We start from the raw sequence: 27923 nt of genomic DNA, 5'->3' as shown, positions 1-27923 counted from the left end.
CCTCTATCCAGCTCTGTGTACACGTTGCTTAGCAACGCCACCCCCAGAGGTGATCACGCATTACGCATGACGCCATTTTGGTGCACCAGGAAGCGGGAGGGACACGGCGTGGATGCCGGGCTGACTGACCTGTATAAATGTCTGTAAGTATCCCCTTTATTGTTATATTCCTGACGAAGATTGCGGTGTGCAATTGAAACGTTGAAAAAGTTACTGCTTGTGATCAAGTGTCTTTTGTGAAATCTGGGGAGTGCCTCCTTACCTCCGATATATATATATATATATATATATATATATAGAGAGAGAGAGAGAGAGAGAGAGAGAGAGAGAGTATAATATCATAGTTTAAAGGGATAGAATGGTATATATAAAACTTGCCATAAGTAATTATCGTCTACCCGTATTTATTGTATCATACCCCCCCCAAACATTCCTGATATTTAGGGAGTGACTCTGATCTGGTCTGTACGTTGTGAATTCGCAATGGCAAGGTGCACATACACATAGACATAAGTGATGTAATCACTTATGTCTATGTGCAGGTCTTCAATGCAGGCACCCTCGGAGAAATGCGTGCATGGAAAATGCTGGGTGCGCCAAGGAAAATGCTGGGAGTCCCCATGCGAACGTGGGCTTCTTCCTGCCTTCCATGGGTGGGTGGCTGATGTCTCCAGATGTCAGCTGTCCACCCTGTTCTCAGAGCAGGGGGCCGCTAAAGGCACCAGAGACTGACTTAGATTAGTGAGTGCTTCAGAAATCATTCAATGGTCGGCGACCATCGAATGATTGCGGGCCCATACGCAAGCCTGCAAATGGATGTATATGCAAAAACTGGCATAAACAATGGATGTTTTATGCAAAACATCCATTCACAGGCCTGCGGGGACATTCGGCATCCAGCGGGGGGGGGGGGGGGGGAGTAGATAAGGCACACTTTTTCTTCAAACTAATTGGTTTTGACAGGTCCACGCCCCTTTTATACAGTTTGTCCACGCCCCCATTTATCCGCGTTTGATATCAAACTTGATAGCGCGTGATAAGCCCGTATCACGTTTGATATGAAAGTGGTATAAATAATATTAACCCCCCCCGTATTAAAATATAATTGGTTTGATACTGTAACTTCATACACTGATATTGGTTATGTGAAATAACACATATATAAAGTACGCTTAATGTTATCTTAATCAGCTGGTAGAATTTCTAAACATAATGCTAAAAAAGTTGTTAGAAAAATATGGTATACAACAGATCTACAATTCGTAGAACTGTAGATCTGTTGTATACCATATTTTTCTAGGAATATGATATGCGTATCGGATATAAATCAACAGTAGCAATGTGATTTGGTATCGCTCATAGATCTTTCACAGTGAATAATACAGGCAGATCATTACCAACTATAATAACACTTACCTTAGAACGATCCAAAAGCGCTACAACGAAGTGTCTGACCAAACGTGTATCAAAAATAAATAAAATAAAAATAAGGGTATAATCCACACAAATGCTTAAACAAAGGATTTGTAGAACATGTAAGTATAGTTGATAAGACTGGTTTGAATGGTGATGTGGGGTGTGGGGGGCATATGTTATGCATTTAAAGACAGGGGCCTGAGAAATGGCATATTGTTTTACACACACGTCAACCCATTTTGACTGATGATTGTAATTTTCAAAAGTAATTTTAAACACCGGATTCCATAGTCTTTGAAGACGTTGATATTTACGTATGACGCAATTAGCGTAGACAGCACAGCAGGGCTGGTAACAATTATATTCATTAGAAAGATCATACCTCTGAAAAAAACATTTTCACAGGACTATCAGCTTAATTAGCTTAGACAGAACAAAGAAAGGCCATGAAATCTTTGCAACAGAGCATGAGTGGCATCTAGTGGCCATGTATTGCAGGTGCAAGCAAGTTCCAGACGGAGCTAGAGACTACAGAATTAACTTATATATAATGTATTTAACTGAACATTATCAATGCTGATAAATAAGGTATCTATATACAGTATATATATATATATATATATATATATATATATATATATGTGTGTAATGTGAAGGTAGCATTATATTGTGATGAATAAAACACGGATAATGAGCTATATTATTTAAATCAAAAATATATTTTAGAAATAAAAAAAAAAAAAAATAATGTCTAGCGATTCATGAAGCACAACCACGTCACTAATATTCTATATATAATCACAGCTGTAGCGTCAACGTAGTATATATTTTAAATTAAAAATTGAAGGATGTTGTTGATGGTGAGCCATATCTGTCATTTATTAATAAGAATTATTAATAATAAGAATAAGGGTTTTTATACAGGGCAATTTAGTGGCGAACAAAATATTCTAAACACAGCTGTGTTTTGTACAATATGCTATATTATTTAAATCAATTATGTGTATATATATATATATATATATATATATATATATATATATATATATATATATATATATTTGTTATGTCTGTCTATGCCTTTGGAACACAACTCATGAATATTCAAATGAGACAAATGCAACACAGATGTGTTAACTGACTGAAACATATAAATATGTTCTCCATGGGACAGGCAACTACCAGGCATCTGCCACACATTGAGGTTGAAGGTCTTCACACACACACACTATTCAAGACAGAGAACTTGTAGTTTTGACTTGAAGTTTTGTTCCAGAACAGTGGGTAAGTTTAATTTAATTTTCTAAATAAATAAATATATATATATATATATATATATATATATATACACAATATTTCTAAATAGCATAGTTTTAATATTTTATAATATACATAGCAAAATGTATTATTTAGCGGCATTGTGGGAGTGTTTAGTACGCTTTTAAACAATCTTAAAATATACTTTGGTGCTTTATGCTAGTTATTAAGGGGGCCTAGGCTGTATAGAGACTTACGCTGGTTTAGTATGTTGTGGAATTACAAACCCCGGCATGGCTGGCCTCAATTTTGTTATTAGGCGTTGTTAATACAAAGGCAATGCATGCGGGTGTTTGTAGTTGATAACCGGCCATTTGTATGTGTAGTTCTGTGATTAGTGTGTTGTATATAGCGATTTAAAATGTATTATTTAGCGGCATGGTGGGAGTGTTTAGTACGCTTTTAAACAATCTTAAAATATAGTTTGGTGCTGTATGCTAGTTATTAAGGGGGGTCTAGGCTGTATAGAGACTTACGCTGGTTTAGTATGTTGTGGAATTACAAACCCCGGCATGGCTGGCCTCAATTTTGTTATTAGGAGTTGTTAATACAATGGCAATGCATGCGGGTGTTTGTAGTTGATAACCGGCCATTTGTATGTGTAGTTCTGTGATTAGTGTGTTGTATATAGCGATTTAAAATGTATTATTTAGCGGCATGGTGGGAGTGTTTAGTACGCTTTTAAACAATCTTAAAATATAGTTTGGTGCTGTATGCTAGTTATTAAGGGGGTCTAGGCTGTATAGAGACTTACGCTGGTTTAGTATGTTGTGGAATTACAAACCCCGGCATGGCTGGCCTCAATTTTGTTATTAGGAGTTGTTAATACAATGGCAATGCATGCGGGTGTTTGTAGTTGATAACCGGCCATTTGTATGTGTAGTTCTGTGATTAGTGTGTTGTATATAGCGATTTAAAATGTATTATTTAGCGGCATGGTGGGGGTGTTTAGTACGCTTTTAAACAATCTTAAAATATAGTTTGGTGCTGTATGCTAGTTATTAAGGGCGGCCTAGGCTGTATAGAGACTTACGCTGGTTTAGTATGTTGTGGAATTACAAGAGGTTTTTTGTGAGAGCGTTAATAGTTTTATGTGATTTTGTGCACGCAAATTTCGTTATGTAGTAGTTTGTTGCGGCATGCATTGTGTTGTGATGTATTGGGAGTACATACAGGCATACTGGCTGCTTGTTGTTAAACATTTATTTAGGAAAGAAAAATATTGAGCCTATGGTACTTTAACTGTCCATTTGCATGTGCAGTGGTTAGTGTATTGTGGTCTGTACATTATACATATTGCTTTTAAAAATACAGTATATTGTGTTATTACAATTTACAGTTCGTTAATGTTAGTCATCGCAGATTACGGTATTACGGCTTTGATATATATAAATAGCAACATTTTAATATTGCATCATTGTCTTATACATAATGGTTTTAAATAATGAGCTAGTTATTACATTTTCATGTGTAAAGCCGCACGCTATGCTGCCATGTATGGCTGTCTGCTGGCTAAACATGCGATATGGTGGGATTAGTCGTTAGCATTGTTGGATCCCCCTGTAATTAATTTTTATAGGCCGATCTATAGAATACAATGTCAGGAGGTATTCATAGATCAGGTTTTTGTGAGAGCGTTAATAGTTTTATGTGATTTTGTGCACGCATATTTCGTTATGGAAACTTATCTTGTTATCTTTTATTATCAACAGTGCCATCTAGTGGTTGTTGCAGAAAACACCTTTGAACTTAAGCTATCAACAAAACCTCAACATGCAGGTGTGTATATGATATTTACAATAGTTTAACAATATCTTATTGTATTGTTATTTCAACTTATTATTATTTATTACAGAGAAAGGAATACAAAACCATTAATGCAAATAAAATAAGTCTCAGAGATTTTCAAGATTTACCCAGCTTCCAACAGCCGTCAAATGAGCAGACAAATACATGTAAGTTTACAGACCAAAGACACATTGTTGTTGCTAGGGGCATGATTTGTTAAGGCACAGGGGCTATTGACAGGTTTTATAAATGTTACATTGTTGGTGTTAATTATTATTATTACCAGGCTCAGTTGTGTTAGTCACAGGATCTGTTAAGACAAGCGCCCTATTGGTATAAATGTTACACGTGTTGATTGTATTTTTCGTTCTACAAAATTGTTGTGTTAATTTTTATTTTATTTTTTATGTATATATTATTTTTTATTAAATTGTTAACCCCCATAAATCAGTTTCAGATGTCACAAATGACGCATCTGAAGTTGGATCATATGGTTCGGATTTCACAGTCGGTCCGGATCTGACGACATTCGAAAACCCATACGCAGCATACTCTGATTTGTCCGAATCGCAAAAATGTAGGTGGTCATAAGCCGTCAAAAAATGTGATGTATGTTAAAAAATGTGATATATTATTATTTCCAAAAATATGTCTCTCTCTCTCTCTCTCTCACGCTATCTCGCGCGAACTCTCACGTTCTCACTCATATATATATATATATATATATATATATATATATATGTATATATATATCCTGTTATATTCATTTTTATACCGCCTGTGATATTAATGTGTTATTTGTTCTCTGTTAGTATCGCCGATTATGTCGAAATCTGATGCAGAACACATAATGGATGATCTCTGGAATTTACCATCGGCAAAACACTATAAACAGCTATACCAGACCCCGGCTATACAAGGTGAATTTTGACGATTGGTTAGCGGTGTTTTTATAATGTGTTTTTGTGTTAAATGATGCATATCGTCGCAAAATCATGAATAGTGTCCACAGGAGTTGTTGTTATCATGACTTAAATGACAGTTTTTTTTTTTTTTTTTTTTTTTTTTTTTTTTCTCAAGTCAGCGAATGTGTCGTTAATTGATAATATATGTATTACAGATGACATAGCTAGCCGGTATGAACCTACGGTACCTAGGGCCGATACGTGTGAAGCGGGACCATCCGGATACAGAGAACCGACATCGGGTGCTGAATCAAACGCCAAACAACACAACAGCGCTTTGGCTAAAGGCGCAAAAAGAGCCCAGATCAGCGATCAAGCTTTCTGGTCATTGTTTAAAGGAACCATGCCGGCGCAAACCTTTGACAAATACCCGGGTATGTTTATTTATTTGGTTTCTTATATAGCACAACATTTACCATTGTTCTTTACAAATGGAAACCACAGGTATTAAACAGCCTGTGTAGACGTAAGCCGACAAGGAAGGTGGGGGTGGGGGTGGGGGTGATCCTGAAGGTGTTATAAAGCGACTGTCTTTGTGGCCGCGTATGTGTAACTAAAACGGTGTGATTTTTATTACAGTAGGAACCACGCCGATGGAAAGATCTGGCAAATATTCAGGTGTGTAATGTAATGTTTATTTATTTAGTTTCTTATATAGGACCGCGTTCATTATTGCTCTTTACAAATGGAAACCATCGGTATTAAACAGACTGTGTAGATGCAAACCGACATGGAGGGGTGGGTGTTTTGGGAGGCGGGCCTGAAGGTGTTATAAAGCGTCCGCGAATGTGTAACTAAAACGTTGTTATTTTTTATTTACAGCGGATCCGCGACAATTCGCAAAAATGATAGCCGCGGCCGGGGTTGCTCAATCACTCAATGCTGAAATGGATGGGGGAGAATCCGCTAAAACGGCGATCGACCCACAACGCCAAGAAAATGTATCAAGGGCCGAGATCATGGCAACCGAGCGCGACGATTTCAAGCCAAGCAAGCGGAGAATTACAAAAAGTCGAGCCGGTCAAGAAAACAAGGCCGATTTATCAGATCTTAAAAGAAGATTGAAATATTCGGAAGGTAGGCCCGTGAGAAAAAGAATTGCATTACAAACCGTGCCAACCGTGAGTAATGTGGATTACCCGCACGCATTTACAACACCTGCAACACCTACTGAATCCGACATTGACATTGCCGGTAATACAAAGACTGTGAAGACTCGTAAAACTTTACGACTGTCAAGAGAGAGATACACGCCGCTGACGGATGATGATGTCATCGTAATTTCAGACACGCAGGAACATCATACTACAGAAACGCAAAGCGTGGGCAGTAACACGCCTGCAGCTACATTATCCGCTAATGATGAGGACTTAAATGGGCAAACATTTTTTATCACCCCTAGTGAAGAGTCAGTCTCAGATACACCACAGAATGATGATGAGGCTGTAACATCTGTAGCCGGAATCCCTGATAAAGTAATGGGTGATGATTACACAAAACTGCCCAGTGTTTTTACCACGGTCGGCGAGGCAACCGCATCGGGCGGTGCGGATGCCCCGCCGACCGTGGTATCGACAGACATAGTTGATGGGGTTCAGAATGTGGAACAATTAGGACAAGATGCGGAAATACAATACTACGCGGTCATGGGGAGGATGCGTGAGCATATAGGGTACATGCGTAGAAATGTCAATACCATGTTGAACCGTATAAAAGATGAGCTTTATGGTTCAAAAAAGAAGCCAGAGATCATTAAAGAACTTGTAGAAATGTACATGAATGTAACATCAAATCATATATCAGAGACCGTGAGGACTAGGGATTTTATTAAAGCGAACATGTATCATTTTGCCGAGATAATTGAAACGGACCCGTGACTAGGCATGGTGGGTTATGGGTTGAAACGTAATTTACATGTGTGTAAAAAAGCCCCAAGAATTAAAGCAAATGTACCGTGCAAAATCTCACACTTATTTCGCCGTTCGAAAATAAAACAGGCTTTAAAATGCATATACAGGCTGAGAAAGCGTAAACAACACAGGGGGCGATGCACAACCCCAACCCCAGGTGCACAGGCCAACCATTCACTGGACCAACCATTACCGGGTGACGCTGCGTCACCTGACAATGTTGAACACCCCGCAACGCCCATGCATAATGACATAGATGGGGGTGCGCCACCCGGTAATGGTGAAGGTCGGCGAGATGTGTACTTAGAAGCTGTTAACAGGTATGAGCGACACCATCCTAATTTCAGAGCTATTGAGTATCATAATCATTTTCAATTTGTTAATTTGGAAAGAGTTACATCATTTGCAGAGGGTGTTGAAGCCGTACACAACGCTATACAGGTTATGATTGATGAATTCATGGTTGGTGTTGACCCTAATGATCGTGTACAGTTAAGATTGGAGGGGGGTGGTTTACACAACGCCATCTACTCACACCGAAAGCCGCAAGAATCATTAGACGCTGTCAGTTTCTTGAATCAAATTACAAACACTCTTCAAAGTAACGCTGAATTCTTATTAGGCACGGGTTTAAGGTTTGTGATCACTGTTTTTAGAAATAGAGCGGGTGGGGCCCTAACTGGTCGCGGCCTTAGACGCATTCCATACAGCTTAATTATAGAAAGGCGCAGAAGACACCTGTATGATTTCAACAATACGCACAATTATTTGTGCTTTGCGGCATCGATCTGCAAACTTCTGGATAAAGGTAATGCCACAGACGCTGAAATACACGATCGGGCGCTTCAAATTCATAAGGATTTGAACCTACCGATCGATAAAGCAGTCAGCTTTAGCGACGTTGTTGTTTTTGAAAAACACTTAAAAACAAAAATTACAATATTATATCATAATAATCGTTCTTGGCATTACTATTCTTCAGAGTCGCGCTACGGTGATACCCTGTATGTATTATATCACGATTCACACTATTATGGCCTGATTAATATCTGCGCATTTCTCGGATCGAGATATTTCTGTTCCTTATGTAATCGAACTTATGAGCGCAAAAATAGCCACGATTGTCTTTTCTTTTGTAAGGCTTGTCACAGACAAGCGTGCGCTGATGATGGGGCTTCCGCATTAAGATGTTCGGTTTGTAGGGTGTTTTGCAGATCGCGTGAATGTTTAGAGGAGCACAAATCCTTAGCTTTAGATCGCAAAATATCCTGTCTTGAACATGTTTATTGCGACAGGTGTTGTCTCTACCGTCGCAGGTCTCATGAGTGTCAGGGGCTAAAGTGTTCTACTTGCAAGGCATATGTTGATGGGTTTGCGGATCATTTGTGTTACATACAGCCCATCAAAGCGGAAGAACCCACCACCAAATACATCTTTTTTGATTTCGAATGCATGCAGGAGACAGGTATACATATACCAAACTACTGTTACGCCCTCACATTAATGGGTGAGAAATCCTGGGAGTTTAAGGGCAAAGCTTGTATCGATGATTTTGTAAAGACGTTCATGAAACCAAAATTTGCGCATTACACATTCATAGCCCATAACGCTGGGCGGTATGATTCGTATTTTGTATTGAACAAGATCATCAAAGAACGGTATACAGTATCCCTCATCTCTAATGGCGGAAACATAATGTGTATCACAATAAAAGATCTGAAGATTAGGTTTATAGACTCTCTCAATTTTCTCCCCATGAAATTGAGCAGATTTCCAAAGGCCATGGGATTTGATGGCGTTAAAGGTCATTTCCCGCATTTTTTTAACACAGCCGATAACCAAAATTACATAGGGGTCATGCCCTCAATAGAATATTTTGGCCTACAACACATGATGCCTGAGGAGGCCGCTGATGTTACAGAGTGGTACGAAAAAAACAAACACAAGGCGTTTAATTTTCAAAAAGAATTAATACGATATTGTAAAGAGGATGTCAGAATATTGCAAAAAGGGTGCGCAGCTTTCAGATCAGCCGTTATAGCCATGACAGAACAGGAGTTTGTAATAGCGGCAGAGAAAAAAGATGTAGCCGTTAAACGTCACGTTGATCCATTCCAACTGACGACTTTAGCGTCGGTTTGTATGGCTATGTATCGTTGTAAATATTTACAGGCAAACACATTGGCTCTTGTACCGGGTGATAACTATCACAAGACCCAGAAGCGTTACTCAACACCAGCCATACAGTGGTTAATGTACATAGAACACAAAGAAGGTGTGAGTATAAGACACGCTTTACAAGGTGGTGAGAAGAAAGTCGGTAGATACAGTCTGGATGGTTACGCCGTGATTAACGGCGTGCCAACAGCTTTTGAATTCCAGGGGTGTTTTTATCACGGTTGTGACAACTGTTACAAAACCGATGATGAAAACAATCTGACTAAAACAACCTACGGTCAACTGCGGCACAAGACACAGTTAAGGATACAATACCTTAAACGGTGTGGATTTCAGATAAGGGAGATGTGGGGGTGTGAGTGGAAGAAAATGAGGGAGACTGATGAGGAGCTTCAGGTTTTTCTGAAAGGTTTGGAAATCCCTGACCCCTTGGATCCTCGTGATGGTCTTTATGGCGGCCGCACTAACGCCATAAAACTTTATCACAAGACAGAGTGCGATGAAAAAATACACTATTTTGACTTTACTAGCCTATACCCATTTGTCAACAAGACCAAAACATATCCTATACGTCACCCACGCATCATTTATAAGGACTTTGATGATGTCACAAAGTATTTCGGTTTTGTTAAATTAAAAATTAATCCTCCGCGAGGCCTTTTCTTTCCAGTTTTACCGGTTAAAATGAATGGTAAGTTAATGTTTCCGCTGTGCCGCACATGCGCCGAATCTGGACAGTGTGAGCCGTGTGTTCATGACTCAGAAAACCGCGCCCTAACCGGTACATGGTGCACAGTGGAGATAAATCTTGCTATAGAAAAGGGGTACAAAGTGTGTAAAATCTATGAGGTGTGGCATTTTGATGAGAGATCTGATGATCTGTTTTCAGGTTACATTAAAACACACCTCAGAGATAAACAGGAGGCTTCTGGTTACCCCGATTGGTGTACAGACTCTGTGAAACAACAAGAGTACATAGACGCGTATCAAAAAAATGAGGGCATAGCTTTAAGACACGAACACATAAATGTCAACCCCGCCAAAAGACAAATTTCTAAATTGTTTTTAAACTCATTATGGGGTAAATTTGGTCAACGTAGCAACATGCCCAATACTTGTTTAGTGACAGATCCTGATAAGCTTTTTGAATATGCCTTTCAACCACACTATGAGGTGTCTGCTTTAGACTTCATAGACTCAGAAACTGTTATGGTCAACTGGAAATACGCCAAAGACCATTATACCAGGTCTTCAACAACAAATATATTTATAGCAGCATTTACCACAGCGCACGCCCGCGTCGAGTTGTACAACCTATTGGATAGATTACAAGATAGATGTCTGTATCACGATACAGATTCTGTAATTTTTGTCAGCAGGCCCGGTGACTGGAATCCGCCATTAGGCGATTATCTAGGGGAGTTGACCAGCGAACTACCATCTGGTACGCATATAACAGAGTTTGTTTCAGCCGGCCCCAAGTCATACGGCTATAGACTAAGCAACGGCAAGACGAGCCTCAAGGTCAAAGGTATAACGTTGAATGTTTGTAATGAGCAGCACGTTAACTTTGACAGTCTGAAAGAACTGGTCTTAGATTATCCTTTAAACCCCAAAGGCGAGGATCAGAAAAAAATTGTGACCAGGCAGCCCGGTATAGTACGTGTGAAAAAGTACTGGCAGATTGAAACCCGTATGCTGCAGAAAACGCAAAAGTGCGTTTACACTAAACGTAACCTCACGGATAATTTTACAACCCTACCATTTGGTTATTAAGATGGATATCCGTTTTCAACACCCCTTCTCCTGTATTTTAGCCGGACCCTCCAATTCGGGGAAAAGTTATTTTGTGAAAACGCTAATACAACACGCATCCACACATATGACGCATGTACCTGATAATATTGTTTGGTTTTACACCTGTTGGCAACCGATATATGACCAACTTCTGAGTGCTCACCCTGGTATGCGTTTTATAGAGGGGTTGCCCGAGTCATTTAGCGACGACCAGCTTTTTCCCCCTGATAAGATTAATTTAACGGTGATAGATGACTTGATGGATGCTGCGAGTAATAATTCTGAGGTTGAGAAAGCGTTCACAAAGTATGTGCACCATCGTAATCTCAGTGTCATGTACCTTGTGCAAAACATATTTTGTCAAGGTAGAAAGAGCAGGACTATACATTTAAACACAAAATATATGGTCCTGTTTAAAAACCCCAGGGATAAAATGCAGGTTAGCATTCTGGCTAGACAAATGTACCCATCAAAATATCGTTTTTTTCTTGAAGCCTATGAGTCCGCTACGGAGCCTCCATACGGTTATTTACTGGTTGATTTAAGAAACAATGCCCTTGATGATTATCGTTTACGAAGCGGTTTATTTCCCCCCGACACACCAGTAGCTTATGTTGTTAAGAAGCGGGGTTCTAAATAGCTATAACCACGCATCCTATAGTCATTCATTACCACTTCTAACAGCTGTGAACATGTCGACCAGGATAAGGCGTAATTGGGCCCTTTTAAAAACCCTCATTAAAGCCAAACCGGCCCAAAGAAACGCTATATTATCCAACGCTTCAAACGATTTGGTGACAGCCATATGTGAGATTGCTCTCAATACGCTTAAAGGTAAAATACCCCTGTCACAGCGCCAGTTGAACTACCTTAAAAAGAAGAGGTCCCTTATAAAATCGCTTTGTAATAAGAAATGCGCCATTGGGAAAAAGAAGAGGTTGGTGAAACAGTCGGGTGGGTTCATCGGATCGTTGCTAGGATTTGCCATTCCATTAATTACCGGACTACTGTCTAATCGGTGATGGAATACTCTGAGAAAATGTATCTGGTCCCCCAGCAACAGATAGACCGTTTAAACAACAAACCAACCGGCGATGATATACGCAAAACAGCCACGCAAAGCCTAGATGCTGAGATCATAAGTATACTACATAATAATGCTTTATCAGAGTATGAAAAGGCAAAACGCTACACAGCTGTGTTACAGAGATACCTGGTGTTGAGTAAACAAACTGATAGAGAAATGTCAACTTTAACGCTTTTATCACCCGGTGCAAATGCTGTTGAGGATACAACTAACCCAACACAAGACGATGCTACCGACGCTGTTTACCACGATGTCTTGAACAGTGTTAATGCGCGGTATAAAAAGAACTGTGAAATACTAATGAGTAAAATGGTTCGCTCTAAAGACATTGCGAATTGGGACCGCAAGGGTGTGTTTATGTATAAAGGTGTCACAGTGCCAGGATCCAATGTGTTAGACTTGATAAGGGGTATCACGCAAAACCACAGCGTGACGAGTCATAAAATGCCTAACGGATGGATTGAATTTATGCGCGCTATGGCTGAGTTGAATATCCCGTCCACTGTAGTTGGTAATGCATCAAACAGATTACAGTTAGATCGCTTAAAAGCTGAAATCTACGATGATGAAATTGGCAATGTAAATATAGCCTCCCCAATACGCAACATTAAAAAAAGTCGTATAAATGTTTTAAATTCCCCCGGGTTAACAACGCCACACGGATACTTACTACCGAGGAAAAGATCCGTAAATCTGTTTCAGGATTCGCAGTGGTTGAACCTTTAACATATAACTATTTTATAATGTTTTTATACGATGTATTTTTTTTTTGTTTGTTTAATTTGTACGATGACGTTTAATTTGTATTGTATCATGTATTTAGTGTATTGTTTTAACTGTAAAGTTTATCGTGTTATTCGTGATTATTTTGCTGTAAATACATTTTGTCTGTACCAATAAAATATGATTATGATTTATAAAATGCTGTTTTGTTCTTTGATTCTAACCAGTTTGTCTGCAAAAATATGCAATCACATGGTATAAAGTTCAATAAGCAAGATTTTTTAATAGAAAGTAACCATAAGCAATGTACATACAGCGCTTCAATCACAACATTAGTTACAAGTTACACAAACAATTTTGTATTACACATTATTTTTATCAAACACATGTTGGTTACTGGTGACACAGGACTGTATACAGTTACCCGTATATCGACTCAAACAATGACTTCTAGGGAGACGTCTTACAAAGTTTGATACATAGCGATCATTACGTTTTGTATCAAAACTAAAACGGCCCAACACATCTGTATATTTGTAATTTTTACACATGAAAAATATAAAGTATATACAATATTGTCCACAAACGGTACTGTTAAAACCTTGCAACTGCTTATTTTGGTGATAAATTCTTTTTGAATTTGAGTTTAAAAAATTTATTATGGCCTTTGGGAATAGGGGGTTGTCAGGTTCTAAACCGTAAGAGTCCAAAAAGTAACACTCGCGCTGGTTGTTAAAATAAACGGCCAACCAATGCTCCCCCGGTTGGGCGCTGGTGTGTGTGTTGATTACAAACGCGCAGGGGTATTGCGATAGTTTACCGCTCGGAAGCATATCACACGGGTAGGTCCCTTTAAAAAACAGGCGCGTCACCGGATTAGCGTACAGTATACAATTTATCTGCAATGTGTTCATATCGCTGATGGGGTGATGAATATTGGTAAATATACGATAAATATAAAAATTATTTATTTCATTTATAGATAATCATACAGCACATCGCGTCGCTGGTTGATCTCGATGATATTATCAAATAATGCGTATATTATTATGTTGACTGTCCGGTCTAGCGCTCCTGCAAACCGGAATTCAGCTCGTAGATTTCCGGTTCTGATTAGAGACAGATGCTCCGCGCATTCCTGTTCAGGCGACAGATCAAAAGCAAATAGTGTGTAGCCGTTGAGGTACTCTTCACGGTCAATTAGTATACCCGAATCTGATTTCTGTTTATTTGTGATCTGAATGAGCGACATATACTCGCGAACCGCATTACCGTGTTCAAAGTCTGGTTGAAATGGTTTGGCCGGATGCGGTGTTCCATCCAGGTATAGGGATGCGAAGTTTACATTTTTATGTTCAAACCGTAGAGGGTTTTTGTCATAGGCTCCTGAAAACGCTTCATTATCTACAAAAGCGGCTATAACGGTTTTTGGCACCTGTCCTAAAAACAGATTTTCTAAATTAAATACGCGACTCCCCGTCGGTATGCTATAGATCTTCATGCCCACTCTATCGATCGCATATTTGGCGTTGGTGGTCAGTAAGGCCTGGGCGTGTCCAATCCGGACGGCGGGTGAGACCTGAACCCTTTTCACAAACAGGGACGCTGCAACAATCTGAATTTTAAAGGCCTCCGCTTCAGCAGACATTAAGCAGAAAGCATCTTTGTTTCTGATGAGTTTTATCTTCAAGTCCACGGCGTTCAATATTAGTTTATGTTGATGAAAAAGGTCACAGTGTAGCGGCCCCAATAATTCAACCGTTCGACTTTGTGCCGTTGTTCTTGCCCTTTTTATAAACCCTGTGTTTACACCATCCAGGGTTCTTGTGTTGTGTTCTCCAGCCACATCTTTGTAGAATAATCCAGTTGTGTGTTTTGTGGATAGCGCATCTGAGCTATAATTCAGTATGGTCTCTATGTAGGCCCTATAAGCGTAAAGATTATTGGACTGCGATATTAGCCTATCGCCCAATGTGACATCAACCTGACTAAATAAAGTTGCTATGGGGTAATTAATAAGAGCGACCTTGGCGTCTTGAGGTATAGCCGTGTTATCAGGCCGTACGATCTTGCAGGTCACGTACAGCAACGTGTTGTTCAGATCGTAGTAGTGTTCACCGCTGGCCGCTATGTAGAATTCAAGCGGCGCGGTCTCGGATAATGCCGCCAAAGGTTGAACTTCGACGTAGAGGCTTTTCTCTACGCTGGTCTGCGTCGGTGGTACGTCAAAAAGGTCAAGTTCAGATTTTGCGCATTCCATGGATTCATTGTGTATGAAAGACATGCTTAAAAAATATCACCGACCCTTCGCTTCGGTTTCCTTTTTTTAATTAAGCCGCGTCTGCTCCGTTTTTTGTTTAAAAGGGGTCTGCACCATGTCGGAAGTCGTATTGCCCGCTTCCGTTTATTTTTAGCCGCCCCTTTCCTGGCATAGATTAAACCTGATCCATCTTGCTTCGCTTGATTTGCGTCGTGTATTTTGCTCACAACAGCCGCTGTGGCTTGTCCGATGACGTCTTTCGCGATGTTGCGTGCTGCATTCTTCACGTGGGGCTTTGCTATCGCCAGCCCTCTTCGGAAAAGCGGTACCGCTTTTCTGAACAGGCTTCGAAAAATTCCACCTAAACCGCACCCGTACATATACGCGCTGCCGTGAAAACCGGGTAATCCATTACCGGCCTGTGTTTTATAATATTGCGCGTAGAGCCCCGGGTCGCCATAATTTTTAACGGCCACCATTGTCTTTAATAAAATTCGGATTTGCGGCGTCTGAAATGTAGTTTCACGTTCGCTTTCCCAAACTTGAATGACATGTTTTCGTTCTGATCATTCTTTATCTCTATGGCTATAGTGTCAAAATGCGTCTTGCACAACGGAACATAATCGGGCTTCTCATACCGTATAGTGACCATCTCGTTGTTACGGCCCTTTATTTCAACGGTACGCAACAACGGAACATAACTATCACCGACCCTCTGATGTTCGATAATATCTGTGTACACGAAGAGCGTATATTGCCCGCCGCTGATGTCGGCGCACGGTTTTAAAAACTTAGTTTTCGGGTATAACCCCAGTATTCTCGACAATTTAGGACCGGCTGTGATGTTGTACATCGCCTTGTTGTCGATGATTATCTCTCGTTCAAGCGGATCGTACAATAGTTTTAAACCATCCAGTTTATGTCGGTCAATTTCAGCGTTGAAAGAAAACAGTAACGCCCCGATGGTTTCATAAAACCCCGGTTTAACGCAAACCCTCGTTGCTGTACCGCTCGTCCCATCCCACTTTGTTATTTTCAACACACAATCACGCACATCGATTGTATTCCAGGTGTGTGGGTATTGTATTTCTGTAAGAGCTACTTCCCAATCTCCACTTAAGTCTATCGGCCTTGCTAACTTTGTGGTATAGTCAGAAATCTTATTTTGTGGAAATGTATCGGCTGAGGCGTTACTCGGCAATGTTATGTAGAAGGGTTTGTCATCCATCTTCCTCTTTGTTTATATATCTTTTATCTCCGATGCAGCGACCCAACTGTTAAATTTTGTGGGGTATCCACGCCACTTGACTAATACGTGTTTCCTCCCTCTAACCGTCTTATTTTTTAAAATCTTCTCCACTTTGTAAATCCTATTATAGTTTTTCGGTATACTTTGAAGTTCTTCGGGGTAAAAACTACCCGTTATAGCCTCCCCGTAGAGATCCTCCAACGTGTAAAGCGGCTTAAGTCCTTTAGTGTTCACTCCGCGTATTACAAATATTTCCTCAGAAAAACTCTGTTCGTAACCTTTCTGAAATATATCCTTATATTTTGAGATACGAACGTGGTCCCCGATCGCTAAACAAGCCTTTGTTTTCTTACTTCTAAAGTAATCGCCATATATCGTCTTGAAGACATCCAGCGCATTAGAGCCATCCACCTCATTCGGCGCCCGCTTAATCGTTCTATGGTATGTGTTATTATAACTGGTAATGAACGCTTGTAAAACGTCTATATATCGGTATGTATTATTCGCCGTGAAATATCGCCACATTCGTGTTTTTAAAGTCCTATTGAAGCGTTCTATAACGGCTGCTTTCACATCATTATTGGTTGTGAAATGTTGTATACCGTATTTTTCTAACAACTTTTTTAGGACTTTGTTTAGAAACTCTTTACCATTATCGGTTTGTAGTTTCCGCGGTACGTCCCCCTGTTGGAATAATTTTTCAAAAGCCTTAGCGACAGTCGTCGCGCTCTTAGCAGTCAGACTTTCAGCCCAGGCCCTCTTACTGAATATATCGATGACGGTTAGTATATATTTTACGCCGTCGTTGTGCTTTGCCAGATCTATGAGTGATACCAAATCACATTGCCACTGTTGATTTATATCCGATACGCATATCATATTCCTTTTATAGTTTTTTCTAGCCGGTTTGTGCAATGTGTACGCGTCTTGCTCTTGTAACCATTTTCTCACATCGGATCTTTTAAATTTATTTTTCAAAGCTTTATAATATTTATCAAAGCCGCAAAAACTCCCCGGCTTTAATACGTTATAATAACTGGCTTTCAGCCGGCTGTTTTGATGATCGGCGTTGCGCGACATCCTACACAAATCAAATTTGATATAAAACAAGATCTACAGTTCTACGAATTATATATCTGTTGTATACCATATTTTTCTAACAACTTTTTTAGCATTATGTTTAGAAATTCTACCAGCTGATTAAGATAACATTAAGCGTACTTTATATATGTGTTATTTCACATAACCAATATCAGTGTATGAAGTTACAGTATCAAACCAATTATATTTTAATACGGGGGGGGTTAATATTATTTATACCACTTTCATATCAAACGTGATACGGGCTTATCACGCGCTATCAAGTTTGATATCAAACGCGGATAAATGGGGGCGTGGACAAACTGTATAAAAGGGGCGTGGACCTGTCAAAACCAATTAGTTTGAAGAAAAAGTGTGCCTTATCTACTGGGGGGTTTCATTCGTAATCCTGCCCCAAAATCCCGCTGCTTTGCAAGTCAACCAGAATCTCGGCCCTAATGTCATCCATTGGGGGGCATGGCCATGGTCTATTATGGAATGGGAGCAGTATGGTCAGATGTGGTTTAATGTTCTGATCAGTAATGTCAATCTGTATGTTTTTGTGAATGTAGATCACATTCACACGCAGTAGGCACACCTTGCAAATCCTGTGCAGTAAGCACACCTGGCAGATCCTGTGCAGTAGGCACACCTGGCAGATCCTGTACAGTAGGCACACCTGGCAGATCCTGTACAGTAGGCACACCTGGCAGATCCGGTGCAGTAGGCACACCTGGCAGATCCTGTACAGTAGGCACACCTGGCAGTTCCTGTGCAGTAGGCACACCTGGCAGATCCTGTGCAGTAGGCACACCTGGCAGATCCTGTGCAGTAGGCACACCTGACCTGGCAGATCCTGTGCAGTAGGCACACCTGGCAGATCCTGTGCAGTAGGCACACCTGGCAGATCCTATGCAGTAGGCACACCTGGCAGCTCCTGTGCAGTAGGCACACCTGGCAGATCCTGTGCAGTAGGCACACCTGGCAGATCCTGTGCAGTAAGTCTGTACATATAGTATTTTCACATACAGGCAGGCGTATTCCACCTTTTTCGAAAATAATTTTCTCCCCATCTTAGTGATTTGGGATCATCTGCAGCTTGGGGCCTAAGGCAACTGTCACATTGGCCTATCCCATAAGCAGGTCCTGACAGCGAGAAAATGGTATCACCTCTTACATTTTATGTATCTTTAAAACCAGACTTTTAATGCTTATTAGAACTACACGTTTCTTACATCCCCCTATAAATGATATAATGGACCACTTGATCTGTACTTTATATTTCACTGTTTATATGGGGCACTTATGGTTGTGATTATACACACAAATGTGCTTAAACCTCATCTTTCTGTATAATATGCTAATATAAAATGTCTCAGAACAGATGCTATTTCAGCTGAATATAGGAGGCACGATAATACATTTTGGAACAATTGAAGTAATGTATCCATTAAAATGTGTTCATCATACAATGCAAGGACACTGTAATGGGATGCAGTAAACATGTTGGCATTTACAATGTTGACAGTCATAGGGCTAAATTTACTAAAAATTAAAAGAGGTGACATTGCCCATATCAACCAATCAGATTCTGCCTATCACTTTCAAGGATGCAAAAGAGAAATGATAGACAGAATCTGATTAGAAGCTTTAGTACATTCACCCCATAATGTCAACACCACAATTTCACACACTTTATGTTTATTATGTCAAAATGTCAACAAGCAACATGTAAGAATGTTGCCTGGTGTAATGTTGACATTGCCAGAATGTTAACATTAGAGTTGGGGTTAGGCTATGGGGGAAGGTTAGGGATATGCTGCAAGAAGGGGGAGATTAGTCATTGCCCCCACCTTCTATTCTCAGTTATCTGAGTGCTGTATATCCTTCCTTGCTCAGTATCTACTGTAATACCATTTCCTGAGTGTATTTTCAGGTCTCCTAAATGTGGTGTTATTGTAAAGGAAGTTAATCTGCCAGATAAGGTCTGTGTTTCTATATTATAAAACAAGTCTCATTCATGTTTAAAGGGCTATTTAATTAGCCACAATGGGAAATAAATGTATTTAGTAGGCTTTATTTTTTTTTTTTTTAGTATAATAAAAAAATAAATAAATCATTGCCACTGAATGGCCTAGATTTTGTATTAGAACATGCACTCGATAAGTTTTCTTAATTATATCTTAACTCAGGGGTTCCCAATCTATTTTGAATCATGGCACCCTAGAATACAAACGTTTTTTCACGGCACTCCTAGGCCAAAAAAAAATACAATTAAGTAAATTGTGTTTATATGTGATCCTTAGGTTCAGTTATATTGTAAAGGGTTCTGTTTGTACACATATTTTATGATTGACAGTCACCAGAACTGGTTTTGTCCATAAATAATTGACCATAAATAATTTTAGTTGGTCTTGTACTACCAACCCGAGGCACCCCTGCAAGTGTCCCGAGGCACCCAAGAGAGCCACGGCACACAGTTTGGGAACCACTGTCTAAACTAGTAAGCCCGCTCGAAGCAAATGCTTTGAAAGCTAGTCTGCTACCTTGTGAATGCCTCTGTGTTTGTGCAGGTGACAGAGAAAGATGTTGTTTCACTCGCTGCCAACAGACGGCAGTGTTTCGGAGACACAATAAGACACTAGACACATTATATATATATATATATATATAGATATATATATATATCTATATATATATATAGATAGATAGATAGATAGATAGATAGATAGAGAGAGAGAGATGATAAACTATTGTATATTGTAATCATAGTTATTTTACTGTAACAGCATATGCCATAACAAAAGCTTTCAGATGTGTTATTTTTGATGCACTGTATTGATACCAGTACCCCACAGTGTTCATAATATAATTATTTTATTTAAGAACTGTATTATACCACATTAAAAAAATATCAATAACAAATGAATAGAAGCCAGTTTCAGTGGCATACGCAATTACTAACTTATAAATACAAGCTGATACTTTGTCGCTGTTTAAAATTGGAAATTAAGCATACAGTCACAGTAGATTTCTAATGTAACTCATTTACCTTTCAGTTAGCGGCACTTTTATGGACAAATATACTGCACAAAGCAACCTACAGTAGTGTCTTCTCTAACAAGTGCTTAACCTTTTTACCATTTAATCGTAGACCAATTTAGGATTTAATAAAATATATTATGACATAGAAGACACACAAATTCATACGAATGTAAAAAAAAAACATGAATAATGTGAACCATTTGAATATAGTCTGAGTCAGAACAATAAAAAAGAGGGCTGACAATAATGTTCTGAGTCGCAGATATTATATTAATAATTAAGACTTCATCATTCATTAGTACCCACGTTTATAATCCACTTTATTTCATTGATTAAAAGAAACTTCAGGGATTCGTCCTCTGTATTATAAAAAAATAGCTTTACCAGTACCGCTTGCCTTTTTACTGCAGCGGCCCTTTTATCAGTTGAACTTCTTATGAAATTACAATTACGTTTCAGATTTTCTCTTTGATATAGGACACTACATTACAGTATTATTTTGTGTACAAATAAGGTAATGTGTATTATTTACTGCTAACATTATCAATCACATGTTTATGCTGTAGTGGGTCGAATTCATACCTACTGTATACACAAGTTCTGTATATCCCTTGCATATCTCTGATTCTGGTGCAATCACTAATGTACTAGGGTTTGATGCATCTGGAGATGCACACATAAATGAAAACATATGAATGTCAATATGCTTGCATGTGATTTTCCCTGCCTGAGATTGAAATACATCTACAGGTGCGTGTTAAAAAATGGAACTGCACTAAAAAAAAAAAACTAAAGCTGATGCTAGTATTGCAGAACTGACATTAGAACACACATATAAGGAATTGAGTTTAATCAGAACACACATATATAGAAAATTCAAAATATTTAATAACGAATATAAAAAAGTATGAAAATGATATGTAAAATTACCATATAGGTCTATATGCTCACATATACTGCTCTCACATAGCAAAATGCAAGGTTACACCGGACTTTGAAACGTTTCAGTCGTGATGCGACCCTGCATTTTGCTTTCTGGCACCTTCAGCAGACTGGCAATATTACCGGTTCGCTGATGTCAAGTGGGGATGGGGCGGAGCATCATCAGGGGCAGGGGAAGGAGGAGAGTTTGGAGCTGGCGCTGCTCAAAACACTGCCTCCTCCATCAGTGTGAACTGGAACCAGGTCACTCAATCCGATGATTTACCCGTTCGCACTGCACAGCAAGCCGGCAACGAACTGGTAAGAACCCTGCCAGTTTGCTTGACCCGGTAAGCCCTTTCAGATCTCACCTATTACCGGGTTGAATCTGCAACAAAGTGTCATAAACCTGGTAATTAGGTGCGATCTGAAAGGGATATTAGTCTTGAAGAAGGGGTTTATTGGATGTGGGATATGGCGCTACACCGGGTCAAGCACGATATGTGAGTGGGGATACTTAGCTTGGGTATTCTCGGGTTCTTTTTTTTTCCCCTTTTTTTCTCTTCTCCCTCTTAATTCTTCCTTCGTGTGTTTTCTCGTCCAAATTTTTTTCCGGAGGAAAACAGAAGGAATAAAAATATTTTAGGTTGGAACGGGGTTGAAATTTTATTTCCAAAATATTATTATTTTTGTCCCAGTTTTCTGATATTTCTCACCTCACTTACATATGTATGTAGTGAGGGTAAGCTTATCTGGGTTTCTTTATGTTGGGTGATGCTTTGTGAGAGGCGTACCTCACTTACACGTTTCTGCAAATGAGAACTCTCATCAAGGTATCTTTATCAAAAGACTGCGTACCAGTACTCACGATTGATGATATGTGTACACGTGCATCAAGGTATCTTTAATTAGTCCAGACTGACTTTTTATCCAGTAGAAAAAGGTTTTTATTTTACAGTATAAAATTTTAAAATATTTTCTTAAAAAACAGAATTTTAGTATAATCCGTACATTTCTACCGTCTGCTGGTGGAGGAGCACTGTTGTCCCCTTTAGGAATAGGGCAGGATTGGTGTTGGGCCACTGACCGGTAAGTGGACTCCACAACTGTAAGAGAAAATTCTCTTTGTCCTACCTTTTTCTCAGGGGTCAATCAGGTTCCTCAAAAAAGTTTCCAGCAGAGAGTTAGAATCCAAGGTCAACTCAAAAGCAAGTCCTCCTGCCGACGCGTTTCGAGATGTGCATCTCTTTGTCAAGGCATGGAGGACCTGCTGGTGTGCTTGCTTTATATGAGTGAGGATAATTCAAAGATGGCTTCACTTCCTGTTCCTGTTTCCGTTTTTCTTATTGTGTAATTAGACAAAAAATTACACAATACAATAATGTTAATACACAGTGTTCAATGGCCATTTAAAAGTATAGTAAATGAAACCATTAATTTAAAGCTTACACGATAATGTTCCTGTTATCCTGGGTGTAACAGGAACAAATAATGAAAAAACACTGGCATCTACTTCAGAGAGATCAGGTTTTAAAAGACCTGATACCAGAAAAACCCTGTTTCATTTACCGCAAATCTAGAAACTTGAAGGATGCACTAGTAAAGAGTACTCTACCAACACTAACCAAAGACCTCATTAGAACCAAAGGTTTCCACCGTTGTGGAACCTGTATGGCATGCAGAACTATAAAAGATACTACATCCAAATACACCTGTGTCACGGTAAACAATATAAAATTCAAGATAAACGATTTCATAACCTGCCACTCCTCCAACGTTGTATATTTGGCAGAATGTACATGTGGTCTTTCATATATAGGGAGAACAACTCGCCCATTAAAAATAAGAATGTCTGAGCATTTAAGAAATATTCGCAAAGGACTGGAAACTCATAACTTTTCCAATCACTTTAAAATTCAACATAACTGCTCAACAGCAAACATCAGAAAATTTATGGGCCTCAAACAAATAAAATCAAGCTGGAAGGATAAAAACATTGAAACAAATCTTGCCAAGTCAGAAATGAAATTAATATTCGATTTGAAAACTTTAACACCAAAGGGACTAAATAATGATTTCGAATTGAAATGGTTCCTATAATCAATAATCATAAATTCATTTATGCATAGAGGAGAGTAAATAGCAATAAATCTCCCACCTCCAATCCTCACATTCCCTATATTTATATTTACATTTTTGTATATTTATATTTTTATTTGCTTATTCATTTGTGAAATATAAAACTACCTCATTCATTTAAAAAAAAAAAAAAAAAAAAAAAAAGTCCTGATCATATTCTTTCTACTCCTTAGAATCAACTTCAACAGACATTCATTCAAAAATGCCATATATTCACGTCTAAAAATGTCCTCCACAGTCTAGACAAATAAGAAGAGAGAAAGCAATGGGATAAAGAAGTCTCCGTGTATCCATAGCAACACTCGTCACAGTAGAAAACCTCCGACTAGTAGATCTCAGAGAACTGAAGGACGCCATCTTGCTACACCCTATCATGCGTCCAATAGAGAATCTCAGCAGACTAAAAGACGCCATCTCACTACACACAGCGGGGGGAGGAACAACGACGCCCGCGTCACCAGCAGAACGCCCAACACAGGATCCCGGAGCCGCCATCTTGCTACACCCACCGACTAGAAGATCCCAGCAAAATGACGGACACCATCTTACTACACCCACGCGGAGAAATACCCAGACGGACATCTCCCGAAATGTGGATAGCTCTTCATCGCCACTAAAGAGGACGCGCTGACACCCACAACAGCTCCCTTCTAACTACCCCTTAGCCTCCATACGGATACATACTTGTATCCTCAAAACGGAAGAAATGTCGGGCGCCATCTTTCTACACCCAACCTAGGGCATAATACTATAAAGTAGCGGCCGCCATCTTTATACACCCAGGATAACAGGAACATTATCGTGTAAGCTTTAAATTAATGGTTTCATTTACTATACTTTTAAATGGCCATTGAACACTGTGTATTAACATTATTGTATTGTGTAATTTTTTGTCTAATTACACAATAAGAAAAACGGAAACAGGAACAGGAAGTGAAGCCATCTTTGAATTATCCTCACTCATATAAAGCAAGCACACCAGCAGGTCCTCCATGCCTTGACAAAGAGATGCACATCTCGAAACGCGTCGGCAGGAGGACTTGCTTTTGAGTTGACCTTGGATTCTAACTCTCTGCTGGAAACTTTTTTGAGGAACCTGATTGCCCCCTGAGAAAAAGGTAGGACAAAGAGAATTTTCTCTTACAGTTGTGGAGTCCACTTACCGGTCAGTGGCCCAACACTAATCCTGCCCTATTCCTAAAGGGGACAACAGTGCTCCTCCACCAGCAGACGGTAGAAATGTACGGATTATACTAAAATTCCGTTTTTTAAGAAAATATTTTAAAATTTTATACTGTAAAATAAAAACCTTTTTCTACTGGATAAAAAGTCAGTCTGGACTAATTAAAGATACCTTGATGCACGTGTACACATATCATCAATCGTGAGTACTGGTACGCAGTCTTTTGATAAAGATACCTTGATGAGAGTTCTCATTTGCAGAAACGTGTAAGTGAGGTACGCCTCTCACAAAGCATCACCCAACATAAAGAAACCCAGATAAGCTTACCCTCACTACATACATATGTAAGTGAGGTGAGAAATATCAGAAAACTGGGACAAAAATAATAATATTTTGGAAATAAAATTTCAACCCCGTTCCAACCTAAAATATTTGTATTCCTTCTGTTTTCCTCCGGAAAAAAATTTGGACGAGAAAACACACGAAGGAAGAATTAAGAGGGAGAAGAGAAAAAAAGGGGAAAAAAAAAGAACCCGAGAATACCCAAGCTAAGTATCCCCACTCACATATCGTGCTTGACCCGGTGTAGCGCCATATCCCACATCCAATAAACCCCTTCTTCAAGACTACTATCCGGGTTACCTAGGAATAACCCTTTAGGGTGTAGGATAGGCAGCAAAACAGCGAGAATTACAGCGCCCAGGCGATTGTCTTACCAACTATTTATCACTTGTGAAAGGGATATTAGTGTACATTATACCTGATTCCTTAAGGATTGCATATGCATACCTCTCAACAATCTGGAATTGGGAGTTGGGACTCCCGCACAGCCCTGCCATGCACGTTCTTGAAAAGGGTGTGTGGTCTCAGGTAAATGGGGTGTGGCTTTAGTGGAATGTTTGCAATCATGAAGCCATGTCCCCTGTCTCTCTGCCTCCATGAATAGATGCTGTGTGCATGCATATAGCGTTTATTCACCACTTGTTTGCAGAGCAGCATCGGGCAGGGGGACTCCAAACTGCCCCCCCCCACCCCCAACAGCCATAAATCAGGCCATGTATTGCCATTGTATTATGTACATTTCTGAGAAAGATAATGTCTAAATGTTGGTCTAAAGGAGGATGGAAGGCATGAATGCTATTTCTTTGAAACCACATCAGGACATCATCTACCTTTTATCTTGTATGTGTTATAAGTAAGAAACAATGGGTGCAAAGAGTGCAGTGCACATGGGCTCCTGGTCGAAGAGAGGACCACACCATGTACCCATTTCTTGAATGCTTATCCCTATAGAGACCGCTGCCTGCAGCATGGTGAACATTTGACCAGCATTTCATGCATGTTAATAAATCTCCAGGAAAATTGCCATTGCAACATTTCCCCCAGAGACCTGTTCATGTACATTAGGCTCTGGCACCTAGTGACCCTAGCACTGATACAGTCTACTGCAGAGCGCTGCAGGCTACAGAGGAGGGGGTCTAAATGGAGACTGCAAATTGGCCCACTGGTCTCTTGATATGTCCCTTAAAGCATGGTTTCTTAATGGTAAATTTTAAAGGTGAATACGGAACAAAAACATCCTGCAAGATTTGTGAATTATTTTATAGAGACTGGGGACTGTTGTATCTTTTGCCAATATGTGTATGTGCTGAAACTAAATATGTATATACAGATCCCTTGCACTGGCGAGCGCCGACGGTAGAGACTGGGATGCGCGTGCGTCTCACACGCATGTGCATCCCAGTATCACGGAGGCTGGGCAGCGTCTCCCTGCCTTTCTCCGCTTCAGGGAGACGCTGCCCAATTGGGGGGGGGGGAGGGTCGGCGAAGCGAGGGGGGACCAGTGGGGGAGGCGGCAGGGACTGGCGGCAGGCTCCGTTTGCAAAGGGGCGCATGAGCGTCTTGTGCGCGCGCCCCTGGCGGAAGCTAGCCGCTGGCGGGGCTGGCGAATCTATCGCCAGCCCCTGCAAAGATGGAGCTTGCTCTATCTGTACCATATTGATCATTATGTTGTGTGTATCAATCAGATTCATGAGTGTGAATCAGCTGATCTGCTAAGACTATCTGAATGCTTTGATATTTCTAGGGTATATACTCTAAAGGTCAACACTATCCATTGGTGACAGATTCTCATGTGGTGCTGCAGTGCAAGTCCAAAATTCAAGTAGGGGAGCAACTCCAACAGTCCCAAACGTAGCCAAACATTACTAGCTGGGAGCCACTGGAAGTTGGTCTGGCTACCTCAATTTTGAAATGCACTGCAACCCCACCACTATATACTGTATATTAATGATAGCATGTCGACATGTTCAACAGGGACCATGTCCTTATCCTCAAAAGGTTGACATGTTCACAATGTCAACATCACTATTTGAAAAGTCTACATTCGCATAATGCTGATAGGGTTAGGTACCACCAGGAAGTTCCGGTTTAGTCACTATGGGCAGGGTTGAGGTTAGGGGTAGGGTTTACAGTTAGGAAGAGGAAAAAATGCTCTTCATAATGCCACTGAGCTACCAGTATGTGTGCTGGAATTACTGCTAAAATGACCAGCAGGACATGAAAGAAGACACAAGGGATGCCAGGACCAGGTAACTGACCTCTAGGCCAACACGAACCAACATGGATATGTTTTAGCAATATGACTATGAATCCCTCAATTCTCCCCTGCAGCTGTAACCCCCCTCCTTTTCTATAGAGAATGCGATGCTGTGAGAGTTACCAAATTCTACAATGCAAAGCATTCCAGTGCTACCTCCCATAACTAGTGCCATCTGAAGATAGTAAGCCTTTGTTAGCATTTTGTAGCCTATGGGCTACCCTTCTCATAATTAGCCAGCAGAGAGTTCCTATTGAACCCTCCCA

The 27923-nt window shown here is 39.9% G+C and overlaps 1 protein-coding gene across 1 annotated transcript in view; it reads left to right on the top strand.

Annotated features, from left to right (window-relative positions):
- The first annotated feature begins 2508 nt into the window (after window positions 1-2508).
- LOC146009681 (uncharacterized) overlaps window positions 2509-27923 on the top strand; it is a 30995-nt gene continuing 5580 nt past the window's right edge. Inside the window, exons 1-8 of the mRNA XM_083150140.1 lie at window positions 2509-2700; window positions 4446-4512; window positions 4589-4688; window positions 4973-5098; window positions 5334-5441; window positions 5642-5860; window positions 6066-6104; window positions 6309-6476. Coding sequence (XP_083006266.1) covers window positions 4507-4512; window positions 4589-4688; window positions 4973-5098; window positions 5334-5441; window positions 5642-5860; window positions 6066-6104; window positions 6309-6476 — 766 coding nt within the window. The 5' untranslated portion in view covers window positions 2509-2700; window positions 4446-4506. The remainder of the gene's footprint in view (window positions 2701-4445; window positions 4513-4588; window positions 4689-4972; window positions 5099-5333; window positions 5442-5641; window positions 5861-6065; window positions 6105-6308; window positions 6477-27923) is intronic.

The sequence above is a fragment of the Crinia signifera genome, chromosome 6 (assembly GCF_055691185.1).
Source record: "Crinia signifera chromosome 6, ASM5569118v1, whole genome shotgun sequence".
Lineage (NCBI taxonomy): Eukaryota > Metazoa > Chordata > Amphibia > Anura > Myobatrachidae > Crinia > Crinia signifera.
The sequence above is the reverse complement of the archived record's forward strand: the minus strand, read 5'-3'. Positions and strand labels throughout refer to the sequence as shown.